Source organism: Hippocampus bargibanti, linkage group LG03, assembly GCF_051943395.1.
Source record: "Hippocampus bargibanti isolate YZ-2025 linkage group LG03, ASM5194339v1, whole genome shotgun sequence".
Classification (NCBI taxonomy): Eukaryota; Metazoa; Chordata; class Actinopteri; order Syngnathiformes; family Syngnathidae; genus Hippocampus; species Hippocampus bargibanti.
This window is the reverse complement of record NC_142736.1, coordinates 29,376,487-29,395,589: the sequence shown is the minus strand read 5'-3', so window position 1 is coordinate 29,395,589 and position 19,103 is coordinate 29,376,487. Positions and strand designations below refer to the sequence as shown.

General features: G+C 41.3%; 1 protein-coding gene and 1 long non-coding RNA gene across 9 annotated transcripts in view; one reads left to right on the top strand and one right to left on the bottom strand.

Moving 5' to 3' along the window:
* The window catches only part of fto (FTO alpha-ketoglutarate dependent dioxygenase), a 144,242-nt gene extending 131,819 nt beyond the window's left edge, over positions 1–12,423 (top strand). Inside the window, exons 9-10 of the mRNA XM_088992986.1 lie at positions 9,876–10,016; positions 10,683–12,423. Coding sequence (XP_088849112.1) covers positions 9,876–10,016; positions 10,683–10,689 — 148 coding nt within the window. The 3' untranslated portion in view covers positions 10,690–12,423. The remainder of the gene's footprint in view (positions 1–9,875; positions 10,017–10,682) is intronic.
* Positions 1–19,103, bottom strand: part of LOC148900916 (uncharacterized) — a 195,943-nt gene that overhangs the window by 3,091 nt on the left and 173,749 nt on the right. For 6 of the 8 annotated variants that reach the window (XR_016114541.1, XR_016114535.1, XR_016114536.1 and 3 more), the window contains one exon: positions 1,169–5,744. This is a non-coding gene — a long non-coding RNA (uncharacterized LOC148900916). The remainder of the gene's footprint in view (positions 1–1,168; positions 5,745–19,103) is intronic. The other 2 variants (XR_016114537.1, XR_016114542.1) reach the window with 1 other exon arrangement.

Here is a 19,103-nt window from a genome sequence, read left to right as displayed (position 1 = left end):
TTCTGTGAGCCATTACACAAAGGTTACACAAACGCACCGACTCATCCGGGCAGGCAGGTCCACATGTGTTCGCCAACGCCCACACACATACACACACTGACACTTGTGTGCACGTACACGAACACGTACACACATCCATTATCCTGCATTCTTTCGCCTCAGGGCCCAAGCTTGGCTGCTCCTCCAAACAAATTGTTGGCAGTTGACAGCATTTTAAATGCCGAAGCCCTTTAATGATTCTATTTACTAACTAAAACAAAGAGTTGATTCACACATTCGGAGCTTATGGCGCATAATAAACGCAATTTGCTCAACAGTATTCTCGAGTTCAACAGTGCGAAACAAGTGCGCCTGTCCTGACTTGACATTTTCAGAATGGGTTCAGCCCATACTGTAAATAATCAAAAAATACGTAATGGTCGTGTTAGTTGTGGACTTTGACTGTGTACTCTTGAACTTCACTTTATTTACCCAGCCAAATGCCGCGTTAGATCTAATGCTTGCAGTCATCGCTAATCTTTATCATCTGATATTTCATTGGTGTCAAGGTAATGACAGATATAAGGTCATCAAAGCCTTAATTATTGGCCGGGAAACTGATCAAAAAGAATCTGTCTTGTAATTGGTTCATTAGTTCTACATTTGTTTTACATTTATGTTTCAGTGTTGTATTTTTATTCTGAAATTATCTTATTGTTATATTGGAGCATCTGTTAAACGTGGTTTTCTCTTTTTATATACAGTAAAGTCTCGTTATATCGATATTCAAGGGAGTCCGAAAAAATATCGATATAACCGGGACTATCAATATATGAGTCTGTTTGCATGTAATTTTCTCCGTGCGTGCATAGAAATAGTATCGATATAACCGGGACTATCGATATATCCGTGCGTGCATAGAAATAGTATCGATATAACCGGGACTATCGATATATCCGATATCGATATAACGAGACTTTACTGTAGTTTATAAACGTAATAGCTTCTCAAGTGCAAAGTACTTAAAAAGCCTCTCGCTTGACCCAGGTTTCATAACTTAACAGCACGTCCCCTGCAGCAATAGAGATGACTTGTAACCTGTCAATCGAAGCTATACAAGACATATAATTAGCGAGGGCTAGCTTGACCCCGCCATTGTCACCCGAAGACAGTCCACGATTGTACCTACCTTATCATGAAACCGGTGTCGGGTGTCATCCGGTGGATGTTAGGGCCAGACTCATCCATCGTGGGAGCGATCGGCAATGGCTACAAGGTGTTCATGTTTGGCCAGAAAGAAATTGAAGAGTTCAAAATGATCATTTTACAATAGCATCATACCAAGTCTGGACAGAAACTGCATGACAGACTTTGCCCTGGAAAAGTGGAACACATTCTCGACTGGTTCTTCTCACCTGGAGTCGGGGTGAAATTGTTATAAATTACAATGGAGGATGATGGTCTCTTGTGTTTACATCACAACACATTTTATCCAAGAGCTGTCAACAAAAAAAATCTGGTTCTGATGTGACTCTAAAGACTATCCTGAGCAACAGTCCATATGTTGTACATTCCTCGATCTGCAGAAATGCAATTGCGGTGAAAATCAAAATTGCTTAACTCATTCATTGCCATTCACAAATTTATTCGTGAACTGAAAATATGACGTACAGAGCCATTTCCAAATTTGTTCGTGTTTTGTATTTTCATGCTTGGGTGCGGATAAAACACTCGCAATGGCCTCTGGAAATGTTGTTTTTCTTTTGCACAGGGGGACAGCATTTCCCTTTTTCCATGTTCCTGCAATAAACCAATATGTATAGCATTGTACTTTGGACAGCCACCCTCATTTCAAGCTCATATAACTCCAGACCAATATAATTTAGGAATTAACTCTTTTTTTCTTATGAAAGAAGAGAGTCTAAGGTTTCTAACACTGTATTGAATGTTTATGTAGTCCTAATATTCAATATTCTGTGGGTCCTGGAATTCGAGTGACAATGAAAAAAAACCCTGGCACTGGAGTGGACAATTTTTTGTATATGTTTGGCAGTGAATGAGTGAATTATTAAAAGTTGAAACATTTTTGGCAGACTTTTTAATCCAATGTCTTCTTCCACGTGCCATTTTAGTCAGCTACTTTTCATGTTGCTTTCCACAGGTGCTTTGAAAGACACTGATTCTTTCCAAGGCTCACAGGCACAAATAGGCACCCACGTTACCTTTCTCTCAGAAGCCTTTTAGAGCTGTCCAGAGCCTCAAGGGTCGATCCGTTACTTCTTAACTTGTGGGAAGATTAAACAGCCAGGACGGCTTTATCTGCATGTCCGTCTCCAGCCTTTTGTATTATTATTATTGTTGTTTTTTACTGGAACCTGGTTACAATGAAACAATACTTGTCTGCTCGTAAATTTAGCCACTGTGTTTACATTAGGGGCACATTCCATCCGATAGCCTCAGGAAGAGCCGGAACAGGCCGGGGTGTTTGGCAATTTGTTACGCTGTTAAGTACCTAATGGACATCCACCTGTTTTTTTTCAAGCGGTAGCTGCAGTTTAGGGGGCTTACCTTCTTTTCGCTTCCAGACTGCAATAGTGTTTTATGGCCACCAATTATGGGAGGGTATTTAGAGGCTACCTGGCTGGCTGGGTGAGCGGATTTTTCAGTTGCATGCGGATTAGCACGCTGTAAGACGAGGCAGGCTGCCAGCCCACATCAAGCGCTCGGGGTGTGAAGGAAGCCAAGGCTGCTCAGGTACAAGGCTCCTTACATGTGTGTGCCAGATAGCCTGAGAGCATTCCACACGCCGGACCAATGAAAATTCGGGTCTTCAACGGTTCCCGATGGCGTTCCATGCCAATAACGGGCCTCGTTTGTTTCATGTGGTTTAACGAGGAGCCTCGACTTTGGCTGGCAGGATCGGTTGGGATGAGGGTGGGCGACCTCACACACTCAGAATTGGGCTGCACCCACGTGCCTCCGCAGCAGCTTGCGTGGTTCCGCCGTCTCCGACTCGCCGGTGCATTTCTGCTTTGTGTGCACAAACGCTGATTAAAGGCAAAAGGGTACATTAGATGTTCGTTTTATTAGACGAAACGCTTTAGTGGGAATCAAAAGGGAAATGAACATATGTCATGCATTTGGACGACTACCCTTTTTTTCCGATTCCCTCTGCCACACGAATGTCCACCTCAAACCATTGTAAACGTACACTCAGTCGCAGTAACGAATTTTCTCACACTGGCAGATGGCTGTAAAGATGTTAGCTGGAAACCGGCTGGCAAGGTTGAAGGATGAAATAATTGATGGTGAACGTATGAAATTGTCTTACTGGCTGTCAATTATGGTGACTGATTGGTTGGTCGGTCAATAGGTTGGGTTCCGGTTGGTTGAGACGGATGAACAGGTTAGTTGATGGATCTATTCAAAACTAGATGAATGAGTGATGACTGGATGTATGTGAAATGAATGATGAAGAGAAAGTTTTCAAGTGTAGCTGGATTCCTGTTAAGTGGTTAATTAATTCACAGTTTTGTGGGTTGGCAAAAAAAAAAACACTTGCTGGATGGCTGCCCTAGCGGCTGATGATAAACAGGCGAATTACCCTCATCACGTTCACAAAACTTTCAAGAGAGCATCTATGCTCATTTGAGCTGTTCTTGGACATTAGATGGGGTGGTTAGACCGCCTTGCAAGTTGAGCCCTGTTGTAAACAATGTGCTGTGTTTGATGCCCTCTGCTTGACTTTGCTCATATTTTGGTGTACCTTTGACAGATTTACACATGGCTAAATGCTACCTGTCTGTTCGTCTACCCACCTCCTACTGCATGACAAACTGCATGTTCACTCGCTTCTCGACTTTCATAACTGTTACAGAAATACGCTTGGGTAATTTTATTCTTTGGATTCACATTGTGTACTTTACCTTCAGGGTAGGCTTGCTTTACAAGAAACATGCCTGCTTTTTCACAACTCGTCAGATTACATTCTCAGCAATTGGAGTTGCCAAGGCTGTAAATGCTCACACCTGCACAGAACTGTTTGCCAGTACGAGCACAAAGGAACAGGTGATATAAGTTACTCAAATGCAAACACCCGGTCACTGGGTGATATTCTGAAGTCAGGCCTTTGGCTTTTTAACCGTTCTATGAATTGACTGGGATGGTAACAGGTATAGAGCTGATTACTTGCAAATAATCATTGGCTTCGTTTGACTGCCTGTTAGAAAGATCTTGAAAGTATTTGTACTTCAACCCAAGAAGAAAGGGTTGAAGTGGTTGAAGTGAGGTCTTCTCATTTTTTTTCTGCAAGACCTCACTTCAACCCTTACTTCTTGTTTGTTTTTGCATTACTACATTCCATCACTTTATATATGTCACTACCTCACTTTACATACGTTACTACCTCACTTTACGTACGTCACGAACTCTTTACATACGACACTACCTCACTTTACATTCAGAAATTACATGTATAGTCTGTTGTCAATTGTATGTCTTTTTTAGCCACGTTAGCCAACTATTAGTGCCTTGCATGCTGGGTCCGAGAGGACATTAATTTCATCTGTGCTGTATGTCATGCATATTAGCATATTTGACAATAAAGCTGACTGACTTTGAATCTCAGTCACCCATCCATCCATGACTCCTGAAACGCTTTTTGAGCAAAGAATAATTCCAGATCCATTTGATTCAACTTTTGCAGTGTATCGAGAAAGTCGTTTCACTCTTAACCTTGAACAACAATGACGAAAGATAAAGAATAGATGTTGAAGACTTGATCATTCATACATCCATTTTTATCCCTCTCACCCTCTCTGCGGTGACTGGTATCCGGAGTAATTTGAGGTCATTTAAATCCAGTCCTTGTAGATTTCCAGTGAGTGGAAAAAATACAGTAGGGAGGTTTTTACTTTCCGAAATGAAAACACCTCTTTTGGAACACTCCAAAAAGCTATTCATCAATGACACTTCCACCTTCGTTCCAAGAGTCATGGCCCCGTCTTGGTCCCATGAGGTTACAAACGACCTTGTACAGCCATAACGCAATCAGTGTATCTCCCGTCCATACACCGCCACTTGGTTTTCACTTGGCCTAACAAAATTGTGCATTTATCAGTGTAATTACGCTGGTCGCAAGCACTGATGTTGTCTATTACATCTATTTCCATCCTCTTAAGAGCTGAGAGCCCTTTAATGTATGACCGCTCCCCTCCCTCTTCAGTGTACCGCTGCACGGATAACCCAGCAGCAGCGGGAGATTAAGCATAGTGGTGGTGGTGGGTAAAACAGACCACTGTGTACTCTCCTCGTAAGAGAAAGACCAAGCATTCTGTAACAAAGGCAACCTGAGGTTAATGATTTTATTTACTCTTTTCTCCATCGCTTTCTATCTCTCTCGTTTAACTGAGTAATAGAAGCCAGGGATGAAGAGGGGTTGAAGAAGGCTGAAAATCAATGACGAGCGCATTACAGTAAAATGTATTGATTAGAAGACCTACGAGGTAGCCAATGGTCTTGGAGATGGTGGAATGATGCAATGCTTAAAGGAATTTATCCTTTGGCTTTTGCATTAACCTTTATTGACTGCTTCGCCTGTCCATAATTAACACTCACTTTAGCTAAAGTGGTTAGTTTGAGCGCAAAAGGGTTGGGGTTGGGTGTAGAGGGGTCCAGCCTTGATTGCGAAGCTTGCAGAACACCCACTTCCCGCCCCGGTTCAACTGCAGTTTGGGCAGAGGTGGTGTGGAGTTCGGGGGATGCCTCTGTGGAATAGAGACGATAGAATCCCATATACATTTCACATTAGCATACCATTTGAGCATGAGCCTGGCCCTGAAGGTTTCAGGGCAAATTGAAATGACTGATTCTATTGCCAATCTCTCTTGACCGAGCACCAGGTGGGAGAGTTTGGTCCATACCTGACGGGGGTTAATCCATGAAACTCCAGTGGACTCGAAAGAAGTCACCACCTATTTTTGTTTTTGACCTTAGCATTGAGTCACGCTGATGTGCCACAAGTGAACCTTTTCAAGTGCTTTTGGAGTGGGCGCCATCACAATCATCTCCCCGGAGAACCTAAAGGCACCTTGCTTGGTATTGACTTTATGTTTGGGCGAATAGTGAGCGAGCAAGAATACCCTGAGTGGAAATGTGTGCTTGATTACATTTTCTATACGCTTGTCCGCACTAGCATTGCAGGAGGACTGAGGCATTTCCCATCTGACTGTTGGAGAGAACCAGTACACCCTGGACTGGTTTCAAGCAAATAGCAAAGCGCGCATAGACCAACAGCACTTCAGAATCTGATTCACACATAATGGCAATGTAGTTTTCAATGAACCTAACATGCATGTTGATTGAATGTGAGAGAAAGCCAGAGGTCCTGGAGAAAAAAAAGGCGCTCGAGCACGGGGAGAAAATACCTACCTAAGTTTTAGGTTATATTTCGAATAATTGAAATTTAAAATATATATATATATATATATATATATATATATATATATATATATATATATATATATATATATATATATATATATATATATATATATATATGAAAACAAACTAGAGTGCAAATAACCTGGTTTTATAAATTGTAATTACTTTATGTTCGAACAAGTTGAGTCACAACAACAACTTGTATTGTGAGTTTGTTTGACATCAGGAACTTGGCTTGTAAGTCTTTGTGTGAGTTTCAGGGTGTGAGATTTGGCCTACTCTTGAGTAAGTGTTCTCTTGTACTTTTAACTGTTCACACAGTTGAGTCAATGGCTTAAAGCTCACGTATTCGAAATATGATTTTTGACCAAGCAAATGCTTCATATGGATCCTCGCTGCCCGTTGCGCGTTTATGGATGAGAGTCAAATTTGTAAAATTCTGAACCAGGTCAAATCAATGGCAGATGGTTTCCCCCGTGGCCCAATGGTTACTTCACACTGTCACCACAACACACCACTGCCATCTTGGTCACATTTGACTTCACATATGATACAAACGCTAGCCATGTCTTCCTCCTCCTCCTGCTCCTTTTTTTCCTGAAGTGGCGCTTCCTTTAATTCGTGCGCTAAATAAATGATGAGAACATTTAAACACAAGGCTCATTGCAAAGCCCCAAGGTCGCCTAATCGTATTATTTATGAAGTGATGTGCTACATAATGGTACTTAGCGCATGTTAACAGATGCTATTATCAGGCCTCGATCCAGGGCGTCCAAGATATATTGGAATGGCGCGATGTTAATGCCGTTCCCGCGCTAACCGCACCAAAAAGGCAGCACTTAGGCCGAGAGCCAGTGAAACATTAAGTGGCTCACGTTAAAATATATAACCGCAAATTGTGGCAACCCAATGTCCCTGCACCTCATCTATTACCCAGCCCAAAACCCCCGCCTCACTCTTGTCTCCAGTGTGTGCGTGTGTACGATAGCCAATGTCAAGCGACACCATAGCATGTATAACTTTTGCTCAATGAATATCTAAAAGCATGACTCCCCAAGTGTGGTTTGCTTTCTTCTGTTTTCTACTTTTATGAGGTGATGGCGCCATGAGCAAAAGTGTGACGATAACATACAACTGGAAATGGAACCGATGACTGTTTTTGTGGAACACTTAACATTTTTTATGCTTTAACTCTTAATTCCTGAACATTTAATGAGAATCCCGAGGAGTGCCGTCAATGTCGGTTGCTGTCAACTATTTTTTTAGGAGAATGGGTGTGGAAATGTCATAAATAAATACATAACTAAATAAATAAATAATATAGCCACCAGATTGTAGCATTTGCTCTTGCGTTCGCTTTTGAACATGGTGGATGAGACAAAAGATGTCATATATGAGACAAAAGATGACAGATGTTATTTAAATTTTGGAGTAGAAGAGATGGTGTGATATACGGACACACACACACACACATTTATACAAATACTCATGCATGGCACGATGCACACATACATACAGACACACACACACACGCACGCTACTAAATACTACTACGACTGAATGTTGTGCAAATTATTTGTCAAATGTAACATTCTTACACGGGGGGGGGGGGGGGGGTTATCTTGCCATCAAAAGCACCTTTTTATTGTTCCCTGTACGTATTTTATTGAAGAGAATAACTTTTTAGGTATTTCAGCTGTGCATTTTTGAGTGTGAGTGTACCTGTGTGGTGAAAAAACACATTATCTTTCATTTGGAATATTACATTTTGTGAGCCTTGAAAGATGAGTTACAATGGTATAAAGCTAATGCTATTTCAGCAGCTGGCATTGAAAGAATGAACATAAACTGCCCCTCAAAATAGGGGTACAGCTGTGATTGAAAATAAGACATGAACAGTCAATAAAGGTTCCATGATGGAGTCATTTTAGGAAAAAGGTGTTTGGAAATTCCTACATTTGAACAGATCTTGTTGCAATGTCGAGTAACTAACACAACTGACATAGATAGACATGCCACCCAGCTCGTCTCTCACTTGAACCCTGAGGTGAAAGGTCCATCTCGTCTGCCAAGAGGCAGCGGGGATGAGAGGTCGGGGGGGAGCAGATTTACAATGACAACCCACGAGCAGCACAGTAAATATTTACACTGCTCTGACAAAAGATATGACCTAGGTCCGCTAAGGCCGTCAAACGCTGTCACATTTACACTTAACCCGATATTATCCGTCCTACCATTTACGTCACAGCTTCCTGTGTTGTGACGAGAGACACTTTGCTGACTCACCTCCGGAGGGGAAGTGAAAAATTCATAAAATACAATGAAACATAATACTGAACAAATATCCCACAGTACCAAACAATTACAAACATGGCCAAATAAGTGCACATGAAAAAAATCAGTATTTGTGTGTGGGTGTAAAGCTCTTTGGGTAGTACCGTATGAAGCCACAAAGCTCCATTGATCATTTTAATCAAATGGTTTTTTATATTTTTTTGTTAAAAGGTTTGTTCAGCCGTCATCTGTACTTCTTTTAAGGTGTCGGACGTTTCGCTCCACATCAACGGGCTGATTATTTCCTTACACGGGGCTTTGTCGCCATCTTCTGCCTCTTTTTGGTGCTACACCAAGTTTTCAGACCAAACAAAGTACAGTAAAGTCTCGTTATATCGATATCGGATATATCGATAGTCCCGGTTATATCAATACTATTTCTATGCACGTACGGAGAAAATTACATGCAAACTGGGTCGGATATATCGATAGTCCCGGTTATATCGATATTTTTTCGGACTCCCTTGAATATCGATATAACGAGACTTTACTGTACATCAAAATGCATTGACGTGATGGAAGGACGACAATGTCTTCTTTTTTTCGGTCAGGGGCCTTCCTTCAGTGACGTAACGTGAGGACTCGTCACCAACTCAAAAACAAGACTTCCGGAATATTCAGCGCAAGTCTTAAAATGTAAAATATAGCTATATGCGGTGGAATCTTTGTAAAATACGCTCAGTAGAAGTCATTTGAAGCGATTTTACAAATTATGGACACAACTTGTCCGGAGATGTCGGTTGTCTTTTAATATTCCTGGAAATATCTTGAAACAAGTAAATATGGAAAGATATTTAGATGGAAAAAATGGTAAATTAGTGCTTCAAACAAGCTGTCAGAAATAAGATACATTTTCCGGGTTGAGTGAACGCTGGCGGCTGCTGCTAACCCGCAGATAAAATGTGACTGTGACTGTAAAGTGTCCTTGAGAGTTTTGAAATGTGCTTATAAATGAAATGTATTATTATTATTATTATTATTATTATTATTATTATTATTATTATTATTATTATTATTATTATTATTATTATCGTCAGACGATCATAGTTTTATTCAGCTTGATCGTAATGACAAACTGTCAATTACTGGTTTGTTCGTTTTTTGTTTTCCTGTTGCATTAGATGCCACACCAGCCTGGCCCAGACGTTACCCCCCGAGGAGGCCCCAGTGGATCGTCCCTTTTGGGGCGTAGATGACCCAGGCATGCCGCTGCCCTTTGATCTGGCTGACATCATTAACAGAGTGGAGTCGTTGTTGTGGAGGTGATATTTCAAAAAAGGAGAACTCATTCACTGCCATTCACAAATTTATTCGGGAATTGAAAATATGACATAGAGCGCCATTCCCAAATTTGATTTTTCTTGCTGGGATGCCGATAAAGCACTGGCCATGGCCTCTGGCAATCTTTTTTCCCTTCCATAAGGGGAAAGCATTTCTCTTTTTTTCCAATTTAGCACTTTGTCCCAGATTCGACTGTTATTAAAGCGTGATATAAACCAATATGTATATAATGCATTGTATTTAGGACAGTCACCCTCATTTCAAGTTCATATAACTCCAGACCCATATAATTTAGGAATTAACTTTTTTTTTGTGACGAGAGAAGAGTGTCTGAGGTTTCTTACACTGCATTGAACTCAATATTATGTGGGTCCTGGAATTCAAGTGACAATGACAAAAACCCTGGCACTGGAGTGGACTCATTTTTGCACGTCTGGCAGTGAATGAGTTAAGTATATATATGGACTATCAGTATCAGAATCAGAAAGCCTTTAATAGTCCCACAATGGGAAAATTGTCAATCTACAGCAGCAATTTGAACTAAACAATGGTGCAGATTTTTTGATTGATTGTCATTTATTTTGGGTTGTTGGCTCACTTAACTTCTGACCGGATGCATTTTTATTGATATTTTCTCCCTGAAACAGAATGTGAAGGTTCTATCACGACCTCATGAAGGATGTGCAAGACAACGTGGAAAACATCCGAACACCAACTTCACTTAACGACCCCGATGTCAGCTGAAGTGGGAGGAACTACCGACGACAAACCCGTCGCGATCTCGACCCAAGAGGAATTTTCCACTGCTTCATCTCCCAATCCCTTCAATATAAAAACAGCGCTTTACTGACATGCTAACGACGCCAGCTTAACATCCAGCTACTAGTGTAACCACACGTGCATTACGTAGTATATGCATTTCAGTGTAAAACTTTATCACGTCATTGTATCACCTAATATCATGTAACCCAGTTTTTTTAGAGAGGGCCTTGTCAGTATTCACATGTATTGTGAAGCGTTAAAATGGCATCCCATGGTTCTCGATTTAGTCAATTTTGTACCCTGACTGACCAAAGAAGGAATCTAGTGCAAGTATGTGTGTCCATTTTCATGGATAAGTGAAGATTTAAAGGACAACCGACATCACTTTTTTGTTTCCTAACTGACTTCAGAAAAACATTTTATAGTGTCTAAAATACCCAAGACCAATTGTATGATATTTTTAGTTAAATGTAAAACACCAATAAAAATGACTGAAAGTGTCTAAAAACTACTTCAAATTGAACCCGGAAGTGGCCAGTTTCAGAAGCTCCCGCCCCCTTGTTCGTGGTGTCACGCCAAGACGTATTGTCTTGCTCGAGAATCAAAACAATGGCTTCAGATTCGGAGAATATGCTTTCTTGTTACTCATCCAGTTATGAATATGATTCAAATAGTTCTGAACAGGAAGGCATACATGTTTGTATTTATTCCGTGTCATTTTGAGGTATCTGGTGGGGGAAATGTAGCACCAAAAGAGGCAGAATATGGCGACAAAGCTCCGTGGAAATGGGCTGATTAATTCCTTACAAAACAGCGAATATCAAATCAACACACAAGGATTCACCATCGCATTATTTATGTTTTCCTTCTAATTTCGCCATCAACACGGATCAACACAGTTTTCAGATCAAACAAAGTACTGCGAAATGCATTGATGTGATGAAAGGACTGCTACAATGTGTCCTTTCTCGGTCAGGGGCGTTCCTTCAGTGACCTGACGTGAGGACTCGTCACCAACTCAAAAACAAGACTTCCGGAATATTCAGCGTAAGTCTTAAAACGTAAAATAATAATAATACATTTTATTTCAAGCGCCTTTCAAAACACCCAAGGACACTTTACAATAAAAACAATAGAACACAGCACATAACAATAATAATATAAAACAAAATATAGCTATATGCGGTGGAATCTTTGTAAAATACGCTCAGTAGAAGTCATTTGAAGCGATTTTAAGAATTGCGGACAAAGCTTGTCCGGAGACGTCGGTTGTCCTTTAATTTAAATTATAGCTAATGAATCAGCGTAGCAGATATGCACATATGATTTATTTTCTGTCTGAAAGACAATGAAGTAGACGTTCCTCTTTCCTATCAAAAATTCTAATTGCACTTTTTATTATTTAAATTCTACAATTTTAATTTGTTGTTGTTATTGTTTGCCAAACACTGTTTTTCCTTCCTGCTTTGTCTTGCTGCACTTTCTGCTATTCATTGATGTCAGAGAGTTTTGTTTTGTAGAGTGGCATTAGCGTCATACGCATCGCTCTGTACTCTCCCTTTGCTACAGCTTGTCCGTCTGACGCAATAGGAATGGCAAAAAAATAAAATATGGCATTTTATCCAATTATTTTGGATGTGTCTCACTCTCTGTTGTGAGCTATGGAAATTGAACTCACCATTTTTCATTTTCATGGTGGAAAAAATATATATAGTACTTTGATCAGTTAGCATCTACAAATTTCACCACAAATAACAGCCCAGCAACTATTTTTTATGCCGCATGATATCGACCGACTGACCGATTGAAAATGCCCGACATTTTAGCTAGCCCTGCTCTCCACTTAAGACATACCTAGTATGATAATTACTTTGACAATTTTATGGAGACAACACTCAAAGTACTACCAGATGCGGCGGTTGTACTTAGAAGTGCTCTCACCTGCCGTCTCCAAAAGTACCCTCTGTAGATTGAACAGGTGTTTTACAACCATCTGTCATTTGCCCAAAACTGCTCACTCACATGTTCTGTCTTCAAGTCACATTTGTGTAATAGAACCCTTAATATAGTTTTCTTTTTTTCTCAACGGTGGTTTTGATGCTGTCTGTTCCTCAAAGGTTCAAAGGACACGGTTGGATTAGCGTCGAACGCTACATCACACTGATTGATGGATTGACTGACGGATTGATGTCACTGGTAGGGATGAAAAGATGGCTAATGCTCTGTGTGTCTCTCACCAAGAACTTGCGTCCCCCACGCCGCAGCGCCAATTCCTCCCTCTCTACACACACATGGCAACCTCTGAGGTCATCCATGTTAACTACTTCCTCTGGTGGCTGCATGAGCGACTGAGTGATGGATGGTCGTAGTGGCCTCTCCCCTCAGGGGCAGACTTGGACAAAAGGGCCCCCGCTCGGAGAGACAATTACACAGCGCTGGTGCCGATGGCCACAGGTATGTATTGTTGAGCCCGGTGGGGTCACAACTAGCTGGGCCACCATTAATTAGGGCCAACAATAGGTGCGCAGAGAGATAAAATAACCAGGTGTGTGCTGGAGAAAGGTATCGCTTTGGGGTCACAGTCCAGTCAAATGTTACACTTCAAGGCAGAAATTATTTAGGTAGCATGAGTTCATTCATTTTGCGCGGGTTGGCTTTAAATTCATATACATTATTATTATTATTAGTAGTAGTAGTAGTAGTAGTAGTGGTAGTAGTAGTAGTAGTAGTAGGAGTAATAGTTGTTTTCGACATTAGCAGTGGTGTGCTGTAGATTTTTACGCTGGGCCTTCAGTAGTGCTATGTCTGAATCAATCCAGACTGAAAGAAGTGTGGTGTGATTTACTACAAGTCCACTAGAGGGTAGCATTAGCCAGGAAATAACTGACCAGCCTTTCTTAATGATGTTACTTTTTTTTTCTTGAAAAGTCTGTCTTGAAAATCGCTTTAACAGTAAATCTCCAACCAAATCCATTTCTTCTCCTTCAGTCATTGTGGGTTGACAAAACTGTTATTAAATCAACACAATATATTTGCTTATGCAGCTTGCTACCGATACAGGGTGCTAGCTCTGGCCAGTATGCTCTTGTCACTAGCGGCTTGTGATCAGAGCAGTTTTTGCAAACTATGATTGGCTCGTGACTAGCCAATTTGACATTGACCAGCGCCTTCCAGAAGGCTTTTTGGGTTGCCAACTCGAAATCTGATTGCATGGTTAGATCAACAGTTTGATCGACACACTTGATGCGACACGGCCTGCAGAACTGATTGTGAAGGCTTCCCGGTAAATTTCAGGCCCAGGTAACAAATGATGGGTTTAATGTGATTGGTTAAATGCTTAAATACGAAAGCATACGTCTAGAAGCTGCGCAATAGGGGAAAAATTATGAAAGACAATTTTGAATTATTTAATAAGAATTCATGAACAAAATATAATTAACATCAGTCCATGATTCATGATGAAGTATTTTTATGCCAGCAGAGAAGGCTTTCAATCCTTGACGGTCCGCCAATGGACATTATTTCTTAAACAACAGATGAGCAAACCTTTAATAAACATGAACAGTTTTTTTGAAACAGATACATTGTTAAATATTCACTCAGTGAACAGTGGTCCATAAGCTTTTTATCCTTGCTGTTCACGAAGAAAACAACTGTAACCCTTAATGTAATCTTTCCTATTTACAAAGTATTTCACAACATATGACATGTGTACAGTTGTCCGTGATAATGTTTATACAAAGGGGACAGATGAACGCAAAACGTAGCTCATGTGCGCAGCAGGTTTCCGAATGCAAGCCAGTGCCAGAGGGCCCTTGAGAGTGCGTAGTGGGTGTAGCTGGGGAGGGTTGGTACGGGGGGGTCCCAAACAGAGTCAGAAGAGGTAATTGTAGGAGAGTCAAAGATAGCATCGCAGCTTTAGGGCTGCTGTCAACGCCCCGACAGGCCACGCTCATTTGTCAACAGCGCAGAAAAACACCAATCGGCGCTGACCAAACACCACGACTTGAACGACGACGACATGTTCGGCGGCGTTCCTGTTTTGTCCACTCCGGAGGTCACGAACGAGGCACATTGCAAACAGTTTAGGTCAGTGTGGGATCCCTCAATGTTGATTTATTACAGTCATGCCCTTGGGTGAAGGAACGGAGAACCACAATTGATTTGAACAGTGAGACAAACACTAGCAGCCTCGCGAGTGACAACTTTTTCACAACCCCCGACCTCTCGTTACACAATTGTGGATGCTCTAAGTTTCTCCATCCTGCCCTTCATAATCACCGAGCCCCTCCTGCACACCCACTGAGGGGGGCATCCAGTCTCACTCGCTTAGCATCGCGATGTGAGTTTGCGCCCCGCCATTCATATGAGCAGGATTAAGTGGATCATTTTCCGGCGCTAGCAGCCGCTTCGCCGCCAAGTGGTCTTGATGTCAGGCCAAGCATAATTGAGTCATCTACATCTCATCAAAAATGGATGAAAGGACTTTTTGATATCACCCCTCCTCTTCATTCTGTAAAACCCCACTCAACACTTCGTCAGCGAGGAGCAGAAAAAAAAAGAATATCTAGGATGGGTGTGTAGAGTGACGGGAAATATTGCCACAGTCACTTTCGGACTTCTCTGACGTTCTATTGAGGTTGAATTTTAAGCCTTTTTGGAAAGGGGGAAGGCATTTAAATTACACATTAATCTTAATGTGTATAAATTTCAACTACCCTAACAGTGGTGAAAAATGAAATTACAGTATTTTACAATTATGTACACTGTATTATTAGGCCACATCACTGAACTTTTTTCCAAACATTTTATACATAAGCGATGCCTGTATTACAAGGTGTATTAACTCATTCACTGCCATTTACAATTTTTTTCGGGAATTGAAAATTTGACGTAGGGTTCCATTCCTGAATTTATTAGGGTTTTGTTTTTTTCTTGTTTGAGTGCCGATAAAGCGCTGGCCATGGCCTCTGGCAATATTTTTCCCCTTCTACAAGGGGGTAGCATTTGCTCCAGCTTCAGCTGTTGTTTAAGCACTATCTAAGCCATTATGCATGTATTGTGGATAGCCACCCTCATTTGAAGCTCATAACTCCAAACCCATATAATTTAGGAAGTAATTAAGTCTGTTTTTGTGATGAAAGTATTGAGTCTAAGGTTTCTTACGCTGCATTAAATTATTATGTAGTCCTAAAACTCAATATTTTGTGGGTCCTGGAATTTGAGTGACAATGACAAAAACCCTGGCCTCAGTGGACTCATTTTTGCACGTCTTGCAGTGAGTTAAAGGCAAGCTTGGATTATAAAGTGCATTGTCTTTGTGAAGCTTTGTATGTTTACCTTTTTATTCAAATTATATTGTGTTTGTGATATAGCTTTGTCACTATTATGCTAGGTTCAGATCTGACTTAAAACATTAGTTAGCGTTGCGTCTTGCTTTTTCTACAGGACAAATCACTTTAAGTGGAGAAGAGAAGTAAATCAGATGACTAAAAAAACAAACACAAAATGTTTTTAAATGAAGTCAACCTGGTGACCACTGGTTGTTCTGTTACTTTTGCTAATGCTATATGCTACTGTATCTTTTTTGAAACTCAACTGTAAATAAGTCAACGCCTCTAACCATTAGCCAAACATTTGCTCAATCTTGGTAGCTACTAGAAATTGGCTGTCATTTTCGTGACTTGCGATGAGAACTTGGCAGATTTCGTCCTTTACCCTTTAGTGCCATTTTAAACATATATTTCTTGCCTCATATTGACTCATGGCATTCAATTAGGCACCCGTTTACGTGACCAAATATGGTTCCTGGTTCAGAGCAAGGCATCCCATTGTCGCGCGAGACGAAGTTGCCAAATATGATTCCTTGCTTTATCATGATCGATCGTCATTGATTGCCTGGGGAATATCACACGGCTGGTGTATTGTCCATTTTGGGTCAAGTGTAGGGGGGAACTTTGACATTGCATCGTGGGAAATAGCTGGCGGTCGGTTAGGTGATGAATTCATCAGGAAAACGCACCCCTTATCTGCTCTACCCTTGAAGAGGAATTGCCGCTTGCCTCTCCTAAACACCCACACACACACACACACACACACACACACACACATACATATACTGGCACAAATATCCCCAACGCCGCTGCCCCCTTGATTGACAGCTCTTCAAATGAGCATCTTGAGTAGCACTGGGCTCTTGGCCTCCAAGTAAGTGGGCCGTCAAATTACATCCAAGGGACCGGCTGGCCCTCTCTCCCTCTGGCAGAGGTCTATTTATTTGTCAGTTTATTTGCTTGCTTTAAATATTTGGTGGCGATGGTGGAAGGAGGGGGAGTGAGGGTGTGGAATATTGAATTTTTGTCCCCCGGTCAGTCCCCTCATATTTAGTTAATAAAGAGCAGAGGAGGTTGTTTGCCCAGTGAAGAGCAGCAGGATACGGGACTTTATTTAAGGAACTCCTCGGAGAGAGCCGGTGACCTTCTTCTCATGAAGGAGCGAGCTTGTGTACACTGCGCTGTCTCTCCTTCTCAATCTATCCATTTCTTCTCTTCTCCCCGTGCTGCTTATCTGTCACTTTACTCCCCGCACCCTTCTCCAGTTCAGTTAAGTACAACCCACCACACCCCTGCGCACCATGGACTGGCTTTGTGCCCAGATTTGACTTCTCTGTCTTCTCGGGGGTCCCGTGGGCTCCGTCCAGGTTTAAACTGTTAATTGCCTCAGCGCTGGCTCGCTGCAGAGCAGAAGATCGCGATGCAAGAGAGAGCAGGCGGGATGTTTTATGAAGTGGTTGCACAGAGAAAAATCATGTCCCTCTAAATACATTTTTAAAGCAGACTCTAAATTGACTCATAAAGTGTATCTGGATTCCTGCCTAACTACATACATCCCCAACTACCTACTGTACGTACTTAACCTACTCACCTAATGCCTGTCTGTCTACTAAACTATATAAAATAATAATAATAATAATAAAAGTCTATGGAATTGATTTGATGACATTCCATTCTCTACAGGTACAGTCCCTGACACATTCCCATCAGTTCATGCCCTGTCTCTTGTTGTCCAACACGGATGCATTGGATGCCCGATCGATATTAGCAGCTTGACTTCATGCAGTCAGCATAAATATACACGTCAGTTCAATTGGATGTGTGTGGCCCTTGGTCCGCCAGAAGGCTATGAGATTGCGCCCCTTCTTACTTAGTGTAAACTATCCTCTTACTGGCTACAGGCTGACCGTGCCCCCAGCTCTTGGCTGATCAATAATGCCGTTGGAGTATACAATGTGTATACGTAAATGTCTTGACAGCTGTCATCCCTCATAAGTCACCAATCAAGTCATGTTTATGTCATTGCCACAACAAAAATATAAACCGGAATATCTGTGTAGCATTTCATCTTTAGCAGAAGAATTCCCGGCAATTTAGATTTTTGTTATGCGGCACAAAATCCAAAAACAATCATTTCATGCCAAATTACAGGTCAGCCGAAAGGCTGCACCTCTTTTTATGTCTATACAAAAAAAGAAAAATAATTGAAAGAACAAATGAGAGACAGATTTGGAGGAGAATGGGGGGGAAGCTCATTCTAGCCGCGTGGTAAGGCTTTTTATTAGCAACTTAATGCCACCGCCTCAGTGCTCATTGATCCCTCCTTAAAAGGCTATGGCCAGTCAATACCAACTACTCATCGCTATCCGTCTCGATTTTCTAATAAATAAAATTGACAGTACCGACTACTTCAACCAGGTCTTGTAAAAGCATGCATGCTAATGAGGCCTGCGCTATTCCACCCTCCCACTTGCTAACAAACAGCACTCCAATCATCCTAATTGTTCTCATTATTGTTGGACATGAAATGAACATGCATTATTTTGTTTCTCACTTGTCGTAAAGTTGAAATCAAACCTAAAACTTTACTCAACATTTGAAAACACTTGAGAATAGGCTAAATTTGAAATTGCCATAAATTATGAAACATCTCAATTCCACAAGGTCCAAATAAAAAAAAAAACGGCCTGCCTTTCACAAAGGGAGCCCCTTGAACAGAACCAAGGTCACCACGTGCTGGCACAAAATGTTTCAATGCAATAATGGTGGTCAGATTTACATCCAACTAAGAGTAGTAGCTCGCCTCATTTTCTCCATCTAACCAAGACCCTTTTATCACTGCTTGCATCTTTCATTTTGTTTCATTTAGCTTCTTCTCATTTCAGAGAGTTTTTAGCTTCTTACAAGATCATGATTTTTGTCACATAAGAGGGGCGATCCAAACCCAACATTGTCATTCTGATCAACTAGAGA